Source organism: Cydia fagiglandana, chromosome 7 (genome assembly GCF_963556715.1).
Source record: "Cydia fagiglandana chromosome 7, ilCydFagi1.1, whole genome shotgun sequence".
NCBI classification, from domain to species: Eukaryota; Metazoa; Arthropoda; class Insecta; order Lepidoptera; family Tortricidae; genus Cydia; species Cydia fagiglandana.
In genome coordinates, this window is record NC_085938.1 from 21,326,019 (window position 1) to 21,348,498 (window position 22,480).

Genomic DNA, 22,480 nt, shown 5'->3' on the forward strand with positions numbered 1-22,480 from the left:
TTCCCAGTCTATTCGAGTTCAGTTTATAATCGTGCTTTCATGCTTGTTATGGACCCATGACCATCCATCAATCATAACGTGGCAACATTAATATTATCATTCATTCTGCCGTTCATTTCATTCGTAATTCCTTTATCTTTCGTTCAATCATTCATCTCATCTCTCATCTCAATCTCATTCATCTTGAGCGGTTCGCTGATGGTTTGCTGTTTTGCATTTTGTCGAATTTGTTTAGTGCGGTGAAATTACAAATAAAACTTTAAAATGAAGATTGAAGAGGTCAAAAGCACTGCTAAAACTCAGAGAATATCAGCACACACCCATATTAAAGGACTGGGTTTAGACGAAAATGGGGTTCCAATTCAAATGGCAGCCGGTCTCGTGGGGCAAGAAAACGCGAGAGAGGTATTTTTTTATACAATATCTAATAATCAAGTTTTGATTTTCTTACTATATTATTTAGAAATCTGATTTTGTTAAAATTAAACTTCGGAGTAGTATTGATCAAATATGTAATGGATTTTTTTGAGGTTATAATTTGTTGGTTGCCATGGTATTGTGTAAATAATGTAACAAACAAGTCTGTTTTCACAAACGATTTACGATCATGGCTTGCGCAGGCTGCGGGTGTGGTCGTGGACATGATCCGGAGCAAGAAAATGGCTGGACGCGCGCTGCTGCTGGCTGGCCCGCCAGGAACAGGCAAAACTGCCATCGCCTTAGCCATAGCACAGGAACTCGGCAACAAAGTAAGTAGTGTCCGACCGAAACATGTTTTTTTGCCGAAACCGAAACCGAAACCGAATGTTCGGCTTTGGCTCTAGTTTCGGCCGAAACCGAAACCGAAACCGAAACTTTTGTAGACTTGTTAAAATCGTTGAAAAAATGTCATAAAACCCCTTTTATACTCATATTATGGGGCTGTCAACACCCAATATCCTTGAGACCTTTTCCAGCAGTTTTTTAAGACCAAGATAATTCTGCAAAGATTTTGATAACACACGCAGTGCAAGTGTTATTTTAAACGTCAAAACTTCTATGAAATTATGACGTATAAATAACATTTGCACTAGTTGCACTGTGTATGCTATCAAAATCATTGCAGAATTTTCTTGGTCTAACTCTATTCATTCACCAGTCAAGTTAACATGTAGACACAGGGTCAACCAAAAACGCGAGCGCGAAATTTTTTGTTGACAATATCGCAAGGCCGAGTACCAATCTTCACCTGGGCCTAAAAGTCCGAAGTGCCCCAGTGAGGCGAACTTTCATGCGAAGTCAAAGCCGTGCTTCAGGCTTCAGGATAAGTAGTAGTGTCCGACCGAAGGTTCGGTTTCGGTTTCGGCCAGTTTCGGCCAAAAAATCATGTTTCGGCTGTAGTTTCGGTTTCGGCCAAAAAACGGCCGGACCTTTCGGCCGGGCCGAAACTTACTAAATGGTACTTCGGAATAAGACCAAAAGTTGGGGAATAAGTAGGACAACAATATTAATACCTACATATTATACTGATTCATGTATAAGTACAGAAATTAACTGGTTTATTTATTATAAAACACAATTCCACTAATGAGGGCGCCCCTGGACGGTCGACGCAGTCTTAAGAGGCTGTCAATACCTATAACGCACACACTGTCTAATTGTTTCGGAGTGAATGAGTGATTTTACCTCAATTTACTATTGGTTTGTGTTCCACATGTCCTCTACTTCAGCTTAGCCTTTGGCCTCGCTGCGCCATGCTCGGCCTCCGGTCTCGCTTTTTAATACAATGGACATTGGTTGGAGTCTGTGCTCAACTACTTATCCTGAAGCCTGAAGCACGGCTTTGACTTCGCATGAAAGTTCGCCTCACTGGGGCACTTCGGACTTTTAGGCCCAGGTGAAGATTGGTACTCGGCCTTGCGATATTGTCAACAAAAAATTTCGCGCTCGCGTTTTTGGTTGACCCTGTGTCTACATGTTAACTTGACTGGTGAATGAATAGAGTTAGACCAAGAAAATTCTGCAATGATTTTGATAGCATACACAGTGCAACTAGTGCAAATGTTATTTATACGTCATAATTTCATAGAAGTTTTGACGTTTAAAATAACACTTGCACTGCGTGTGTTATCAAAATCTTTGCAGAATTATCTTGGTCTTAAAAAACTGCTGGAAAAGGTCTCAAGGATATTGGGTGTTGACAGCCCCATAATATGAGTATAAAAGGGGTTTTATGACATTTTTTCAACGATTTTAACAAGTCTACAAAAGTTTCGGTTTCGGTTTCGGTTTCGGCCGAAACTAGAGCCAAAGCCGAACATTCGGTTTCGGTTTCGGTTTCGGCAAAAAAACATGTTTCGGTCGGACACTAATAAGTAGTTGAGCACAGACTCCAACCAATGTCCATTGTATTAAAAAGCGAGACCGGAGGCCGAGCATGGCGCAGCGAGGCCAAAGGCTAAGCTGAAGTAGAGGACATGTGGAACACAAACCAATAGTAAATTGAGGTAAAATCACTCATTCACTCCGAAACAATTAGACAGTGTGTGCGTTATAGGTATTGACAGCCTCTTAAGACTGCGTCGACCGTCCAGGGGCGCCCTCATTAGTGGAATTGTGTTTTATAATAAATAAACCAGTTAATTTCTGTACTTATACATGAATCAGTATAATATGTAGGTATTAATATTGTTGTCCTACTTATTCCCCAACTTTTGGTCTTATTCCGAAGTACCATTTAGTAAGTTTCGGCCCGGCCGAAAGGTTCGGCCGTTTTTTGGCCGAAACCGAAACTACAGCCGAAACATGATTTTTTGGCCGAAACTGGCCGAAACCGAAACCGAAACCGAACCTTCGGTCGGACACTAAAAGTAAGTCATCTTCTTTCGGTTTACTTTTGTAATCAGATGCAAAAGTTATAAACAAATATTTGTAGATAAATATGTTAATATTTAGTGGTGGATCATGAATTTTGGTTTGGAAGAGGGTTTAATTGTGGTAATGGAAGTGCTTTTAAGGGGGCTTGAGTCTCTTAGCTCTGCAGCAGACCCAGGTTTGGGCCGCGGTCTGGACGCACGGCGTTGAGCGGCAAATCAAGGTGGTTCATACATTAGATAGATAGATAGACAAAGCGTTTATTTGATTGCTGCAAGCTACAAGTTAAGCTACATTGTGCTCAAACAAATTGAAAAAGCTAATGTTATTTCATGATTTCCAGTTTCACAATTGTATTTCTCTTACTTTATTTGAATTTAAACAATGTTATGTTCCAGGTGCCATTCTGCCCCATGGTCGGAAGTGAAGTGTACAGCACAGAGATCAAGAAAACAGAGGTGTTGATGGAGAACTTCCGACGCGCCATCGGTCTGCGCATCCGCGAGACCAAGGAGGTGTATGAGGGGGAGGTGACGGAGTTCACTCCGGTGGAGACTGAAAACCCGGCGGGAGGTAAGACCAAAGCTATCATATACTATACTTCAAACACTGAGAAAAACTGTTAGAAACAACACTATTTATGTCACTATTAGCATAGTTTAAGCTGTTTATTCTCCATGTAAAATAAATAAATAAACACTTGACCGTTGGCTGACATTGGGGTATGTTTTTTTCCAATGGCTTAAGTGGTGTTAATGATAATATACAGCAGGAGCAGCAGCAGCTTCATTCTTCATGATTCAGGCATACTGGCTAAAGTGATGTTGGCAATTTGGGATTTTACCCAGTAGTAAATTATGACTTAAAATATTTAGAAAATTTAGATTTGTGGAATGGTCAGGAGGATTTAGACAAATTTTATGTTGAGAATAAACATAAGATGTACATTAAAAATAAAACATATAAGTTAAATATTAATATAATTGAAAATGTTGCTTTCTCAGGATATGGAAAAACAGTATCACATGTCATCATCGGGCTGAAGACGGCCAAAGGCACAAAGCAGCTGAAACTGGACCCCACCATCTATGAATCACTTCAGAAGGAAAAGGTGGAAGTCGGAGACGTCATCTACATTGAAGCCAATTCCGGGGCTGTGAAGAGGCAGGGGAGAAGCGACACATTTGCCACAGAGTTTGATCTTGAGGTTGGTAATGTACTTCTTTTAGGCTCAATAAAATTGCCTTTAACTTATCTGATTTTGAATGAAAGATATTTAATAACATTAATTTGACTTTGATTTGTGATGTGACATAGGTAATACTCTCCATGTTAGTGAGGTGGAAAGTTTTGTGTCTCACTTGGGAGCAAAGTTTAACCTTTTCGCCGCCATTGACTTGATATAAATTCAGTACATTTCGTGCCACACACGCCACGACTTCATATCAAGTTGTGGTCTTGTTCAGGTTTACACGCAATTTTTGACATGGCGTTGATGACACTATGACTTCATTGACGTGGCGGCGAATAGGTTAACCCTCGTGCCTTGATATGATACCCTCAAGATGCCAAATTTCGAATTGGATTCTTTAACTTGCTCGGCAATGTTAGCATGAACGGTTTAACAACAACTTTGGCCCTCAAAAAAAGTGTAGTCTCTCTGTATCTGTATGTAATCTGTAGGCGGAGGAGTACGTCCCGCTGCCAAAAGGCGACGTCCACAAGAAGAAGGAGGTGGTGCAGGACGTGACGCTGCACGACCTGGACTGCGCCAACGCGCGGCCGCAGGGCGGACACGACATCATGTCCATGATGGGGCAGCTCATGAAGCCCAAGAAGACTGAGATCACTGGTAAACATGCCTTTGTATCATAGACCAATGACCAAACCTCGAATAAAAATTTGGGTGTCCCATAGAAATCAACGGCATCACATCAGCCGGAATGTATGAAACTGCCAAATTCTTTTTTGTGATTATGGCATTGGTCTCATAATAAAAGTTGTTCAGTATGGCCTATAAAGTTACTACGCAGCAGTGGCGGCACGTCCATAAAAGCCGATTCCCACCGGCTTGCCTGTTTTTGGACGTTTTAGCAGAGTTGTAAAGGAAATATGTAAAGGCTTGGCCACACACAGAGCGCGACGCAGCGCCGCGTCCACGCCGCGTGATGCCGACGCGATGCATGGTCACACAGAGCGCGCGCGGATCGCGCCGGCCTCACGCTCTCAACACGCGGCGCGGACGCGCGGGAACGCGGCGCGGCCGCGCGGGAACGCGGCGCGGCCGCGCGGGTGCGGGGCGCGGCGTCATGCGGGCGTGACTCGCGCGCGGAGGGTCGCTCATTCCTTCCCAAGCCATAGATCAGAGAGTTTGTTTGTTGTTCGAAGCGACGCTCCTATACGAAAATGTCGAGTGAATCGGACGACTCTGACATTGAGGACACTCTTTTGTTACTGGCGGCCGCTTCTAGAAAGCGTCCAAGAATGTGGGTTCATCCAATTAATACTAAAAGATTGGAATATGGAGAATATAACAGATTGTGCCGGGAGTTACAATCGGATGAAGAAAAGTTCTTTTCATACTTCCGCATGTCCAAAGGCAGCTTTGAAGAACTTCATAATATTTTGCAACCATTCATAACGAAACAAGACACTAATTGGAGACTGGCAATTAGTTCAAAAGAAAGACTGGCGATTTGTTTAAGGTTTGTATTGATTGTTTTGATTATTACAACATTAACATTATGCCTTCTTTATAATCTCACTTATAACCTGTCTTAATATTGTACTTTAGAAAATATTTAAATTATAATTTTAAACAATAACACAACATAGGGGCTATTCATAAATTACGTCATTTCAAATTAAGGGGGGGGGGTCTGGACATCGGATGACGGTAGCATGAAGTAGGAGGAAATGGGGTCATTTGAAGCATGATTTTTGGATGATTATAGGGGGGCGGGTCAAAAATCGTCAAAAATCGATGACGTAATTTATGGACAGCCCCATAACATAAAACGGCCATTTGCTTAAGGTTTATTTATTGATTGTTTTGATTATTATAACATAAACATTATGCCTTATTTATTTTATAATCTCACTTATAATCAGTCTTAATATTGTACTTTAGAAAATTATTACAACATAAACATTATGCCTTATTTATAATCTCACTTATTAGTCTTAATTTTCATAGTACTTAGAAAATATTCGAATTATGATTTTAAACAATAACAACTATGGATTGCAGAACCGGTACTGTTTAAAAGAACCGGGATTTTCGGTACCAGGCAAAAATGGAACCGGGATTTCCCGGTATTTTCGGTACTTTCGGGACTGCCTTAAAAAATCAGTTTTTATCTAAATTTTCATTAAAAAAAGCGTAAAACGACCATGAATCTTTCTCTAAACATGATAGGTATTTAATTCTTTACGACGTGTCTTTAAGCCACACGATCATTGCCTACATTAACTGTCGTACTTAATATACAAATAACTAATAATAATATGTATACAATTATTTATTGTAGAAACACTTATGTTCTTAAAGTTTCAAATTACAACAATATAAAATATACTACAAATTAAATTATTTTCAGAAAATATTTTAATTTGTTTTTATCAAGTAGAAACACTACTATATAAATTATAAACTGAAATAAATGCCATATACTAAGAAAAAGTGACCAAGGCCTCCAGTGCCCCAGGCTGGAATCGAACCAGCGTCCTCTGCTATCGCGGCAGGTGCCTGAACCACTCGGCCACCGGGTCACAGCGGCATTAGTCAAATTTTTCCAAGTATATGCACTTCTTACTGAAGGCTTGGTCACTTTTTCTTAGTATATGGCATTTATTTCAGTTTATAATATAAAATATTATTCATATAATATTTTATATTGTCGGCATTGTCACACCCATTGAATATTTCTGTTTTGATTTTAATATGTGGACAGCCATAAAAGTATTATAATACAGTAATTTTATACATTTCGCGTTTGCGTTAAATCCGGTAGTTCTGATTTTTGCAGACTTGTTTATGATGTTGGCCCAATGAATAAGACAAGTTGGTGACTTCGAGCGCTGAACAAAACTTTGTCAAATATCGAAAAATCCGCGAAAATTTCGGTTTTCTTTAGATTTGGGCGATTATAACTGTAAAGGACTAGTTTTTGACAGTACTTTCCTTAGACGTTTCTAAAGAAGCCTAAATTTGCTACAATACGAGATTAGAACTGTCTCTGTAGATTGAATAGTTTCCGAGATAAAGGCTTTCAAAATTTAGATATTTTTGAAATTGAGCTCGTAAGCTAAGCGAGTGCAGTGTGCACTTTTGACTCAGGCGATGCCGTACATACCGTACATACCCTCCAAAAAGGGAGGGGTTTGGGGGGTAGGCACGGTACGATTTCGTAGCTACTGGGCCAAATCAGCTTTGTTTGACCCTAGGAACAATCGTGCCAAACAGCATCGCCTAAGTCAAAAGTGCATACTCACTGCACTCAGCTTACGAGCTCAATTTCAAAATAATCTAAATTTTAAAAGCCTTTATCTCGGAAACTATTAAATCTACAGAGACAGTTTTAATCTCGTATTGTAGCAAATTTAGCCTTCTTTAAAAACGTCTCAGGAAGGTACTATCAAAAACTAGTTCTTTAGGGTTAGAATCGCCCACAACTAAACAAAAACCGAAATTTTCGCAGGTTTTTGATTATTGACAAAGTTGCGTTCGCCGCTCAAGGTCACAAACTTAGATTATTTATTGGGCCAACATCATAAATAAGTCTGCAAAAAAGCAGTTGACTTGACGCAGAAGAGCCACGTTACAAAATTCTACAATTTCACTGGATTATTAGTATTATCAGCCTTAAATTGATATTCTATCAAAGTATGTTTCTTTAAAAAACATGATATTTCACTCTAAGTAATAGAAAACAGTCAAAAATTGTATTGGAAATGTTAGTCCCGAAAATCCCGAAAGTACCGGGATTTGTATTTTAAATTCCCGGTTCTTTGCTTTGCTCAAAATCCCGGGAATTCCCGGTACTTTCGGTTCCGGTATTTCCCGTAACAACATAAAACGTAAACTTTCACAAAAAACATGGAGCATCTAGTCAGATTCAGGTTCTGGATTATTAAAGCGTTCTCGTTCTACAGCTATCTCGACTATATTAAAATCACTGTCAACTTCCCTAGTCGTTTCTTCATGGCTGTCTACGCTGCTGATCATGGAATATGACGGCGACAAAACAAACGATACTTGATTAGTACGCGAGGATTCCTCGCGTAATGATCGCAGTTCTGCCTCGGAAAATAATTTGGCTAACTCTAGTTTTATTTTGGTTTGCAACTCGGGTGAAAATTTTTTAAATGTTTCTGCGTAACTTTGGAAAAGGTAATCAATTGAATCTTTGGCTTTATTAGTTTTGGGTTTATTGTTTAAATAATTAATTATCTTATTTAATGGGTCTTCGCTTTGTCGCGATCCGGATGTTCTACGTTGTGATGAGGGTGGAGTCTCTCTTTGTGAGTACTCAGGCTCCACCGGGTTCGGAGAGAGCGAATGCTGTGATGAAGAAGGCACCTGCGCCACAGGAGATGATTGAGGAGGAGATGGTTGCGGTGAAGGAGGCGGTTGTGGTGAATTTGTGTTGTCGCTGTCCGTTGAATTTGTTTCATTTGATTGTGTTATGTTTGAAGATCGGGGCCGAACCACATTGAAATCATCCAAGAAGCGTAGCTGCTCTGCCCAAATATAGTTGCTAACTATTCTTCCGGAGCCTGTCTTTCCTTTTAATATTCTTTTATTTTTAAAATACCCGTCTCGGATTGTCTTCCATTTTTTCTTTACTGCATCACCTAAAATAATAATAAATAAGCGTTATTAAAATAAAACAATACATTATTCATTAGATCCGTTTTCGAGATCGCGAATAGAGAGAGATAAATTAAATGTAAATTAAACGAAAATTTTAAAAACCGGCCAAGTGCGAGTCGGACTCGCGCACGAAGGGCTCCGTACCATTATACAAAAACGGCATAAAATCACGTTAGTTGTATCGGAGCCCTACTTAAATATTTATTTTATTCCATTTTCTATATTTGTTGTTATGCAACAGAAATACATCATCTGTGAAAATTTCAACTGTCTAGCTATCACGGTTCATGAGATACAGCCTGGTGACAGACAGACGGACAGACAGACAACAGAGGAGTCTTAGTAATAGGGTCCCGTTTTTACCCTTTGGGTACGGAACCCTAAACATTAGTCTACTAATTTTTTTTCATTCTCGAAAACACGAGTACATTTCATATATATATATATATATATACTACTACTACTGCACAATAATTACGTGGTTTCGGCATTTCGAAGCGAGCGCGGGAAACGTGGCGGTGCGAGCGCTCAGGCGGGCGTTCGGCGGCCCTCTGCCCTCTGTCGGTTGTATCGTCGACTATACGCCGAGCGGTAGGCATATAGCGCGCGGCCTTGAGCGTGTGAGGGAGGCCTGGCCGTGCGCCGTCGCAAGTTTCAAAGGAAATGCCGACAAAGGAGCCGTGCGCACTTGATCGCAAGAGACTTCGTATTTTGTGCCTACATATTTATACCGACGGACGCGCGCTAGGTTTTCTTGTCTCAGTAAGGGCGGTATTCCACCTGTCAAATTTCCATCCAATTTCTTTGTCCAACGTCAGTGCATCTCACTCTCTCATTAAGCAAAATGTGAGACAAAATATACAAATTGGACAAAGATATTGGACAGATGGAATACCACACTTACACACAAAAAAGTGTCTCAAGATTTTCATACGTAGGTAGGTATTTAACGTATTGAAAATCTAGGGACACAGTTTTTTAGGGTTCCGTACCCAAAGGGTAAAACGGGACCCTATTACTAAGACTTCGCTGTCCGTCCGTCCGTCCGGCCGTCCGTCCGTCCGTCCGTCCGTCTGTCTGTCACCAGGCTGTATCTCACGAACCGTGATAGCTAGACAGTTGAAATTTTCACAGATGATGTATTTCTGTTGCCGCTATGACATCAAATACTAAAAACAGAATAAAATAAAGATTTAAATGGGGCTCCCATACAACAAACGTGATTTTTGACCAAAGTTAAGCAACGTCGGGAGTGGTCAGTACTTGGATGGGTGACAGTGTTTTTTTTTGCTTTTTTTTTTTGCATTATGGTACGGAACCCTTCGTGCGCGAGTCCGACTCGCACTTGCCCGGTTTTTGTTTTCCGTTATTTATATAGGTAAGTATTTATTAATGATACACGTTTTCGTATTTTTCTAGGTACCTAGCTACGGGGGATTCGTACAAAACGATTGCGTTTTCTTTTCGTGTCGGGCGTTCCACGGTAGGCGGCATAGTAGAAAATGTCTGTCAGGGAGTGTGGAATTCTTTGCAGCCTATCTATATACCCACGCCAACCGAAGACACATGGAGAAAATCAGAAAGCGGTTTTAGAGAAATTTGGGATTTTCCGAATTGCTTGGGCAGTGCCGACGGGAAACACGTCGCAATAAAATGCCCCAAAAATAGTGGGTCGAATTTCTACTGTTATAAAAACTTTTTCTCAATCGTGCTACTAGCGATAGTCGACCCATTTTACCAATTTATAGTGGTGGACATAGGTAGCTGCGGCCGTTTCAGCGACAACGGTATCCTAGAAAGTTCAGGCTTTTACAAAGAATGCCTAGAAGGCAAAACCCTAATGCCACCTAAAACTTTGCCGGGCACGGATGACTTAGTGCCGCAGGTACTTATCGGTGATGAAGGTTTTGGATTAAAGCCATACCTAATGAGACCCTTTACCCAAAGAGCGGCCCTACAAGACGAAAGTAAAAGAAACTATAATAAGAGGTTGAGCAAAGCAAGACGTGTTGTAGAAAACGCATTTGGTATTTTGGCCGAGAAATGGAGAGTGTTTCATAGACCCATGGAATGCTCAGTCAACACAGCAGAAGCTGTCGTAAAGGCAGCATGTTGCCTTCACAACTTTTTACGCGCCAAGGAAGGCCGTATGCAGATTGTCCCTGAGAACAGCATGGCCACGGGTTCAGCTTTCGTGACCAATACGACGCCGCCTAATAATCAGCCTTCGGTAGAAGCCTTTGAAATTCGAGAAAAATTCCGGCGATATTTCGAAACTAATTGAATTATAAAATATAAAAACATATACTTACTGTTTTGGTTTAATTCTTCTGCGATTCTCATCCACAACACAGCCTTCATATTTACATTTTTATAATTTTTGTCCGAGAGATCATATACAGTGAAACCTGGATAAGTGAGATCTCAAGGGACGAGCAAATTTGTCTCACTTAAAGAGGTTTTCCACTTACCCAGGTTCCCAGTTAGCCAGGTACAGATAAATTTCTGTCTCATTTACAGAGGTTTCCATTAATAGAGGTGAGAATAGAGTATATTTCAGTTATAGAGGTGGTTAATAAGGTATTTAATAATTAATATCTTTAAAACTAAATAAGGTAAAATAATCCTTGTCCCTAAATATGTTTTAAGCCTGTTTAAATATTTCTTTGAATTTATTTTGAATGATTCTCCAATGGATAGATATATCAAAATTAAATTAAATTTGATACGGACTTCATTGCGTATTAGAAATTTAATAAATGAAAATTAATTTTTTCGTGTTACTTATCAAAATTTCAGCTTTCGTTTCGGTAGTTTTAGGTACTTAGATAAATTAACTAAATCAAAGTTTGAAGTTGTTTAGACACAATTAGGCAAATGCGGAATTTGTGGATAGACTAAAAGTTAGTAAGAATACGGAAATCGTTCAATGAAGTCCAAGTTAGAGAGGTCATAGATTGACGTTATCTCAGATACAGAAGTCAATTCCCTATAAAATTCTAAAAAACAATTAGGAAAATGTAATCTTATAAATATAGTATCAGTAAAAGAGGTAAAATACACTCTCCGTCTCACTTATAGAGGTAAATGTGACTATAAAATCACAACAACGAATCCCAGTTATAGAGGTTCGTTTTTTCTCAGTAACAGAGGTAATTCAGTGCTAAAGTGTCGGGACCGCACCATGAGTCCCAGCTATAGAGGTTTCTCACTTATCCAGGTCCCACTTAACCAGGTTTCACTGTATAATTTTATGATCTCTTACGAGATTAATTAATTTTTCTATATCCATAATTACAATCACAGAATAACTAATATTGCTACGCTCGCACTACGCACCGCTCACTGCCTAACGTCCGATCCGACTGATGTGACCCAGCGCGACGCGGCGGGCCGCGGCGGGCCGCCGCGGGCCGCCGCGTCCGCGCGGCGCAGCGCTGCGCACGCGCCGCGAGGACGCACAGGCCGCGCGGCGCGGGGCGCGACAGAAGCGGGGCGTGATACCGGCGCGACGCAGTCTGTTTGACGTCGGTAACCTGTTAGCATGTGCCGCGGTCGCGCGGCGTGGACGCGGCGCGGACGCGGCGCTGCGTCGCGCTCTGTGTGTGGCCAAGCCTTAAGCCAAATTAGACCCGACTTGCTTATGGATATATGTTTGACGCGCCGCCACTGCTACGCTGATGGCTGGTGATTAAAATTTCACCATGTACTTCGCGCTAATGAATAGGGGGCTTCTGTGCTGGCCCCTACAGTTAATGTTTGTTAAAACACTATAAAACCAGAGGGTGTTAAGAGTAACCCAGGAGACCATAGTCATGTTAATGAGTGACAAGAAATTTGGCTGAGTGTTTTAAGAGTTGCCCAGGGTAGTGTTGCTATGGCAATTCTAAACAGTTGATTCACCCGCTTACATTGTATAATATGTTTTAATAATAAACTCCATTGATATAACTTTATATGCTTACAGATAAACTAAGAAAAGAGATCAACAAAGTAGTGAACAAATACATTGACCAAGGAATCGCTGAATTGGTGCCTGGAGTCCTATTCATTGATGAGGTTTGTTTTATTACTTGACATTACTTAAAATTCCCAAGCGACAATCAAATTCATTTTTAATAAAGAATTTATATCATCATAACAGTCTTATTTTCAAGAGAACTTGGTTAGCATTTTTCTGGTTTCGATATCAATAATGATACTTCATGCATATAATTTGAATGAAATAAATCAATTTTATTGTTTTTTTTAATACTCAGCCAGTAAATGTTTCCATTCCCCGCTTCAACCATAATGTATGTACTACATACATATTGACTTCCAGGTGCACATGCTAGACATCGAAACGTTCACGTACCTGCACCGAGCGCTGGAGTCCGCCATCGCGCCCATCGTCATCTTCGCCACCAACAGAGGGCGCTGTCTAATAAGGTGACTATTACTAGCTTTGTGTTCTTAGGGTTCCGTAGTCAACTTGAACCCTTTAGTTCGTTTATCTGTCTGTCCGACCGCGGTTTTGCTCCGTGCTCGTTAATAGTGCGCCATAAATCAATTGAGATGTATGTGTATTGTTTCCAGAGGCACTGAGGACATTGTGTCCCCGCACGGCATTCCTCTGGACCTGCTGGACAGGTTGCTCATCATCCGCACGCTGCCGTACAACAAGTCTGAACTGTTACAGGTTAACTTATTACCATTTTTTTTTTTTTATTATTGCACAATAAAACGAACGATTTAATATCTGCATATTTATAAAAGTAATACGCATTTCTGTTTTATTACAATTTGTCTTTTTTAATAAACAAAAGTATCAACAAAAATTAATTTCATACAAAACACATACGAACATAATTACTAAACGCACTATAAAAATTTTGACAATTTATGCACATAAAGTTAGAATATGAAAATAGCTTCTAAAATGCGGAACTTTATTAAGTACTTTTTTTTGTTGAAATTTACATTTAAAATTAAAATTCAAAAACATGATATTCGCGGTCCCGAGCACGTATGTCCATCTCGCTTACGCTTACATTCAGTGAGGGTGATAAAAGAAAACGAACCTACGGGGCTTTAAATAACGTTGTTCGTTGTTCAGATTCTGAAACTGCGCGCAACGACGGAGGGCATCGCTATTGAAGATGACGCGCTGGCCGCGCTCGCCGACGTCGGCGCCAACACCACACTCAGGTAAGGAAGTACTTATTTACGGATGTAGAAACAGAGGCACTCTGTCCATCGGTGGACCTTATGCCTTTTGTAATAAGGTTCACCGATGGACAGGTAACTGTGTGGGCGATGGTACAATTATTAGAGATGCCTCGAATAGTGAATTTGGCCGAATACCGAATATTCAATAGCTGTAGCATCTGAACCACCACTACTACAATGTTTCATTGTAGCTGTTTGTGGTTTTCTAGTAAAAACGCTTCTAAGTTTAGAGTCGGTTTGAAGTAAACAACAGAAAAACGTTTTTTAAAAGTGACAAAAAAAGTAAAAAGGGCGGGGTCGGAAAATATTCACTAAATAAAAAAATACAAGAAACACGTATCTACTCGTACACTCGTTATAAAATAGTACATTTCGATGCTAGTGCGGAAGGTATGTCATTACTTCACGAGTACCGAGATATCTTGCCACGAGCCGCAGGCGAGTGGCAAGACTCGGGACGAGTGAAGAATGACATTTCCGCACGTGTATCGAACGACGTTTTTTAATACAGTTGCGAAAAAATAAGAAAAACATTGTTAATCGTACACTAAACAAAAGTGGTAACAGTGACAGCTCGGTTAGACGTCGTCTTTAAGTATATTCATAGAGTATATTGAATATTAGGGTATAGAGTTATCAGTCAAGGTTTTCGAATGCAGCGCCATCTATTGATAGTTCACTGCAACTTTTCAAATGTGTATATATCCATACCTATTAATACAGCTATACAAGCAGTGGCGGGCTTTTTAAATAGCTAAGGTTTGACGTTTGCGTTCTGAGTCCGTGCAAACGGAACCAGATCACATCAAGTGTGAACCTTCATTGTAGTCCTCGCCAGGAAACCGCTAACGAAGATCACACAATGATGTGACCTCGTTCAGTTTGCCCAGACCAGTAATTGAAAAACAATAAATGTGATTACAGTTTTATTTTCACATTACAAAATCAATGCTAATTGACAACATTCATTCATAATCATCGCTTTTAAGACAAGCTATCTATTAAAAGTATAGAAATAAGTAAATATCAAATTAAACTACACTCTTATGGAAAAACTTATTTAGCTCACTGTTCATCGATTGGAGCATTTCCTTCGTTTTAAATAATAGTTCCTCGTCATTTCTCGCATTCTGTCTTCTGTATCGAAGTCGGATCGCGTTCCTTTTAATATTTTATTTGTGTCTTTACACCAGTTATGGAGGAAAAACCTACAAGATAAGTCTATGATTTTCTTGGTAAGGGCACTTTTATGGTTAGCACATTGTATACAATTAAAATTTACTACTGTGTTTACAGCATCTTCTAAATATTTTTTTATATTGACCATGTCACAGTCCGTTTTTAATATGTTCGTGACCACGTCTTGAATATTAGAGAAACATTCAGCTAAAGCATCTGAAGGATATGATAAATATGGTTTTCCTTTGTTAAATTCTTTTAATTTTATGTATCGGCTGCTTTTGTCACAATCGTAAAGGCAGCCGTTGCATGTCTTACAATCTTTGAATATAATTTTAGTTTTCCTTAATATATATCCTGAAACATACTCAATTTGAGCCAAAATTTTTACGTTAGCTTTCTTATTATTTATTCCCACCAAGACATGGTCACTGACATGATCAAAATTAATGTCATTTTTCTCCGGAGCGCGATAAAGTGCAGGTTTGTCAAAAAAGATCTTACTTAAGGTGGTTCTCCTTGCTCGATTTTCATACAACTTTCATGGCACCCTAGCTCCTATTATATAGGGTTTCTTCACTTGTATATGTAATGTTTGGGTAGTATATACATTTCTATCTTCGCTTAACGTAAAAAAATACTAGATTTTGATTAAAATTATTAAGAAAAAAGCCTTTGAATATTGGTAAAATTTTGCCTCATTGCTTGTTTGTGTGAGTGATGCTTATAGTATCGGTGTAATTCTAACATGGCGACTTCATTTGACAAGTAATCATTTTTAATTTGTCAAAGGTGTAACAGATGGCACTTTAAAACCGCAACACAGATTACCTGTGTATTTTGTTTTATTTTCACTCAATAGAGGGAGGTATATTTAATGCACAAAGCATGTTACGAGTATACCTCCTTTCTGATATAATTTCATTCCCAGATTTAATATAACTTAATAATTATTATGATTATTACACAATAAAATACATTTATATATTTATAGAAAGGTCAGTCCAAACCATCATTCGCGTTACGGTCGTCCACCGAAAACCCTTGTGAATTCTGCTTTCGTTTCGGTAAATGTTCTCTGGAAAAGCCTATATTTATTGTAACAATGATTTTTAAACTAAAATACCTAGCTATATTTTTCTCAAAAATATATAGGTATGTGGAGAAAAATTTCATCTTCTTGTAAATAAACAAGATTCTATAATATCTTCTGCTTGTGCATAACAATAACATTAGTAGATGATATTTTTAGGGTTCCGTACCCAAAGGGTAAAACGGGACCCTATTACTAAGACTTCGCTGTCCGTCCGTCTGTCCGTCTGTCTGTCACCAGGCTGTATCTCACGAACCGTGATAGCTAGACAGTTGAAATTTTCACAGATGATGTATTTCTGTTGCCGCTATAACAACAAATACTAAAAACAGAATAAAATAAAGATTTAAATGGGGCTCCCATACAACAAACGTGATTTTTGACCAAAGTTAAGCAACGTCGGGAGTGGTCAGTACTTGGATGGGTGACCGTTTTTTTTTTGCTTTTTTTTTGTTTTTTTTTTGCATTATGGTACGGAACCCTTCGTGCGAGAGTCCGACTCGCACTTGCCTGGTTTTTTTTCAAAAATGCTGCCTTTCACCCGAGTTAAAACACTCTACTTTTCATTTCGCATACGAGGAAAGTAAAATGCATGTGTTTTTTTAAATACATTTTTATAGTAGGTGTTTTTGAGAGTAGGTATTTTTTTAAAGTAGGTATTTTCAATTAACAATTTGGCCAAAAGTAATTTATGGAATGGGGAGTCAAATATCAGAATGGAAATTGTATAACAAATCCATTTATACCCAAATTTCAATTGCTTATTGTAAAAAGAATAATAAAATCGTACTTGGAATTGGAACCTAAACTGCTCTAGTGCAGAAACGTATCATTTCCTGCACACCTTTTACAACAACAATGACCCTCTTTCATATATTCGGTCAAATTGTGCTTTTTGAAAAACTAATTATAGCCAGCCTTTTATGAATGTAGTATGATACCTTAGGGTATGGTGCTTTACGCACACTAGCGTCCCTTCCCCTCCCCCTGACACAACCCACCCTTTTTGCATGAAATATGTCCCGGTTCACAGTTTTTTACATTTTTTGAGGAAAGTATACATTTTAGGAAAAAAGTGTCAATGAAAGAAATAATCCTTAATAAATTCTTAATAAAAAAGGTCATATTCATTTTTTTAATATGATGCACCTAAATCATGTATTAGCTTGTCAAAATTGGAAATAACATAGTTTTTACTTAGGGTTCGAAACTCATTTATTATACACGGTGTAACATGAGGAAACCGAATAATTTTAACAGCGTATTCCTAATCACATTTAGAGACAAAAATATCCTATAAACTTTTTTGAAATTCGCCTAGTTTCAGAGTTAATACCAATAAAAAAAAACAAGTTTCTATTGTTACATAGTTCAAAACGCCTTTTTGATGGCGATGTTGCTACTATGGGATTTAGTCTAAATATCCTTATTGATATGTCAAAAAGTGACAAGTAACACTTTGCAAAAACTAAGTTTTACGAAAAAAAAACCATTTTAAGTGACAAGTTTACCAATAGCATTTAATTTTTATATACAAATTCATTCATAAAATTAAAAAAAAACCAAACAAATTTTTTTTTTGGCGAAATTGACCTAAACACATATTACATCTTTTCCTTTTTTTTGACCTCATGTATACATTTTAGGATAAAAGTGTCAATGAAAGAAATAGTTCCTTATTAAATTCTTAGTAAAAAAGGTTATATTCATTTTATATAAGAAATGCGAAAGATTTTATTTCTGAGGTCAAATTAAAAGGAGGAAAAAATGTTTGTATGAGTATAGGTCAATTTCGCCGAAAACAATTTTTTTTATTGTTTTTAGGGTTCCGTACCTCAAAACGAAAAAGCGGAACCCTTATAGGATCACTCATGCGTCTGTCTGTCTGTCCGTCTGTCACAGCCGATTTTCTCCGGAACTACTGGACCAATCAAGTTGAAATCTGGTACACATATGTAAGTTTGTAAACAAATGAATTTTAAACATGGGGGCCACTTTTGGGGGGTAAATGAAAAAATAAAAAAATAAAAAATTTCAAACTATATCATGTTACATATCAAATGAAAGAGCTTATTGTAAGGATCTCAAATATATATTTTTTTATAATTTTCGAATAAACAGTTTAGAAGTTATTCAAGAAAGTAGGCAAAAAATGACTATTCCCCCCTCCCCCTTTATCTCCGAAACTACTAGGTTTAAAATTTTGAAAAAATACATAAAATAGGTCTATACCTATAGATGACAGGAAAACCTATTACAAATGTACAGTCAAGCGTGAGTCGGACTTAATTACAGTTTTTGATCCGACTCCTACGGATTTTTTAAAGATTTCACTCACGTTTCGCATAAATAATGTTTAGTTTTAAGTTTATAAAATACATATGTATGTTAGTCTGTAAGGAATTTGTAATATGGGCCTTGTTCCCTGAATTAAATATCTAAATAAATAAATAAATAAAATAAAAAATACATTGTTAAAAATTGTGTAATATACGGAATCCTTGGAACGCGAGTCCGACTCGCACTTGGCCGCCATTTTTTAATTTTTTGAATATATATGTATGTACATAAAAAGTAAATGTTATTGGTAAACTTGTCAGTTAACATGGATTTTTACTTTTTTTTCGTAAAACATAGTTTTTGCAACGTGTTACTTAATTGTCATTTTTTGACATATCAATAAGGATATTTAGACTAAATCCCATAGTAACAACATCGCCATCAAAAAGGCGTTTTGAACTATGTAACAATAAAAACTTGTTTTATTTTTTTAAATTGGTATTAACTCTGAAACTAGCCGCATTTCAAAAAAGTTTATAGGACATTTTTGTCTCTAAATATGATCAGGAATACGCTGTCAAAATTATTCGGTTTCCTCGTGTTACACCGTGTATAATAAATGAGTTTGGAATCCTAAGTAAAAACTATGTTATTTCGAATTTTAACAAGCTAATACATGAATGTGCATCATGTAAAAAAATCAATATGACCTTTTTTATTAAGAATTTATTAAGGATTATTTCTTTCATTGACACTTTTTTCCTAAAATATATTCTTTCCTCAAAAAATGTAAAAAACTGTGAACCGGGACATATTTCATGCAAAAAAGGGGGGTTGCGTCAGGGGGAGGGGAAGGGACGCTAGTGTGCGTAAAGCACCATACCCTATGGTATCATACTACATTCATAAAAGGCTGGCTATAATTAGTTTGTCTTCCCCATACATTAGAACACAATTTAACCGAATCAATAGCATGAGAAATGAAACGGATATTTCTTGTTTTCTTTGCATTAGCATTTTTCTCTCGATAATTTAATCAATTTGCAACATAAGTAGAAGAATCCTCATATATCCATAAATATCAAAATATAAAAGGACATACATTTTCAGAAGAATTCCCCGTGCGACGTTGCCAAATGGTTTAAAGTACAACATGCTCGCAACGTTTGGATGTCAATGAGTCGACAATGAAAAATTATATTTCAAATCAATTCAAACTTGATATTTTTGACAGTAATGGGTTACTTAAATAAGAAGGCATTTTTCGCCCGAGTCTACTATGGTCAAATGGTCTAGTGGCTTTTAGCTACTGAGTATAAGTCTAACAAGTTGAATAGCATGACAGGGTTCAAACCACGAACAAAGACTCATTTCTTTTTGTATTTATTTATTTAATTTGTTTCATCTTTTTGGTAATTTTATATGCCTTATTTTAAAATTTATTTTAAGTAAATGTGTTGTATTTGATTATTTCATGTAGGTATATCATTTCAATAAAATTTTGGAAACTTTTATTTTATACCTGGTCAAGCAAATCTTGTCAGTAAAAAAACCGGGCAAGTGCGAGTCGGACTCGCGCACGAAGGGTTCCGTACCATAATGCAAAAAAAAAACGGTCACCCATCCAAGTACTGACCACTCCCGACGTTGCTTAACTTTGGTCAAAAATCACGTTTGTTGTATGGGAGCCCCATTTAAATCTTTATTTTATTCTGTTTTTAGTATTTGTTGTTATAGCGGCAACAGAAATACATCATCTGTGAAAATTTCAACTGTCTAGCTATCACGGTTCGTGAGATACAGCCTGGTGACAGACGGACGGACGGAGGGACGGACGGACAGCGAAGTCTTAGTAATAGGGTCCCGTTTTACCCTTTGGGTACGGAACCCTAAAAAGGCGCGAAATCCAAATGTTCTATGAACGATATCCCTTCGCGCCTACATTTTTCAAATTTGCCGCCTTTTTCTACTGACAAGATCTGCTTGACCAGCTATACTTCGTCGATAGTTGACTTCTTATGTACCTATTCCGCGATCCTAATTAGCCTCATGCATGACTTTTTTTTAATTATTTTAATCATTATTTATATCCTTTGAAAACCGGAAAATAAAAATACTTTTATAAATCTTCCCATAATATTATTAAAAAATAATTAAAATACTGAAAATATTTTACTCACGTAAGTTTAGTTTCGAAGAATAACATACGCTTAAAATAATTCAAAAGAGAATGCTAAAATTATAAAATAAAAAAAAACTGGCATTGTCGGGGTTTGAACCATGTATCTTAGCTACAATCTGATTTTTTTCAAAATAGAGGCTACGGGTGCCACGAGCACATGACAGTTGATGGTCGAAAACATTAGTTGCTTCTGAATGCCTTGTAATTCTTAATCGTTGCTCAAACAAGAATTTATTATTTAATTTCCAATCTTTTTTCAACAATAAACATTTCATCCGCTGCGCCCTCTAGGTTACTTTACTGTAACATTACGAATCTGCTGACATTTGACACTGACTTTAAGGTGACTTTAAGTACGTAAGTGTGCGTGAATGCAAGAAATTGCAATATTTTGCAGTTGGATTCCGGTAATAACGAAATGAGACAATGTTGAGTTGAACATGTCTCGATTTGGATGTAGTATTTTTTATAGTTTTCGCACATATCAACACATCTTATGAAACTTTGTATTTTGGGAGAAATTGTGAAAATCCACAATTCGTGCACAGTGACGCCATCTTTTGGCTGATAATCGGCATCCCATCCCTAGACATCCACCTTAAAGACTTAAATCCACGTCCCTGGTCTTTCTCACAATTATATCCTGGAGAATGCAACGAATTTAAATTGTTGATTAACAATGCCGCGAAGGCAACCTCAAAATGTACACACGTCGGGTTGTTGCTTCTTGCACCATGGCTCCTCACACAGCCAAAAAAGTTTTCAAGTGGATCCTGGTTAAAGTGGCGTAACCATATGGACTTTATCTCATGCTTTTGAAACAGCAGATTTTTTAAATTTTCCAAATTTTCTAAGGTGCGTAGCCAGTTAGGCACGGTCGAAACATGACTTTTTCTGCGTCCTTGGGGTGTTACAAATGTCATTGTTTTTAAAACCTCTTTACTTTTCGTCCAAACACCCTGATGGCTTGATTTGGGTGTGAGTGGACCCAGTAAGTCTTTGCCAGGTCTTTTCTTTTCATTCATGAATCCTCCGTTGACAGAGTCGAATAATTCGTCAAAAAAAAGAATAACGTCGGCTGTTTCTTTGCTTGACGGATCTAGTATTCCTTTCTCTGAAAAATAGTGATAAGACTTATAGTGTCAGCGTTAAAAAATAACGTAAAATAAAGATGAAGTATCGACTATCGAGATGTAGCATACCTAAGTAAGAAAAGTTTAACTGGAAAATAATATTCTTTAAAAGTGTACGTCTAAGAACTAATTTTAATAGGATGCAATGTGTGATATCGGGAGTATATAAAAGATGTCTCATTTTCTTAATATAAGCTGCAGTGCTAAATCGTGACAGCGTAGGTGGATTGCCAGCAACGCTTAACCTTAGCCCTTACGTCATCTTGCACTAAAGCTTACGAATTGTCAGTTAATTAACGTGATCTGGTCAAAATACCGTTCGCAGTTTGATGCGTAGGAACTGAATAAAAAACAGTGTTACCTAGTGTAGCTGTGATGTGATAAATAAATTGAATATTGTTCATATTTACCTGCTAAATATCCCATATTGACAGCAACTGAACTGCTAAGTAATTGTGTTGCATATTTGACTTTCATTTTTGGCATTTTCTTTGGATCTACATGCAGTTCTGTTAACTTGGGCATTAACCTTATGCCTTTATAAGCTGGATTTTCCTCGTATAATTTAACGATGTGTTCCCACTTGGCAGTTTTTTTTTCGTTATCAATGGAACAAGTCAAATCTTTTGTGATTAAATTGTTCCTTGTATTTTTTATAAGGTGAGGAGGGTCAT

At 37.8% G+C, this 22,480-nt stretch overlaps 1 protein-coding gene across 1 annotated transcript in view; it reads left to right on the top strand.

Moving 5' to 3' along the window:
• Window positions 1-196: 196 nt before the first annotated feature.
• Window positions 197-22,480, top strand: part of LOC134666137 (ruvB-like helicase 1) — a 29,092-nt gene continuing 6,808 nt past the window's right edge. The window contains exons 1-9 of the mRNA XM_063523292.1: window positions 197-405; window positions 621-749; window positions 3,252-3,426; window positions 3,858-4,060; window positions 4,537-4,705; window positions 12,696-12,787; window positions 13,053-13,159; window positions 13,307-13,409; window positions 13,827-13,918. Coding sequence (XP_063379362.1) covers window positions 265-405; window positions 621-749; window positions 3,252-3,426; window positions 3,858-4,060; window positions 4,537-4,705; window positions 12,696-12,787; window positions 13,053-13,159; window positions 13,307-13,409; window positions 13,827-13,918 — 1,211 coding nt within the window. The 5' untranslated portion in view covers window positions 197-264. The remainder of the gene's footprint in view (window positions 406-620; window positions 750-3,251; window positions 3,427-3,857; window positions 4,061-4,536; window positions 4,706-12,695; window positions 12,788-13,052; window positions 13,160-13,306; window positions 13,410-13,826; window positions 13,919-22,480) is intronic.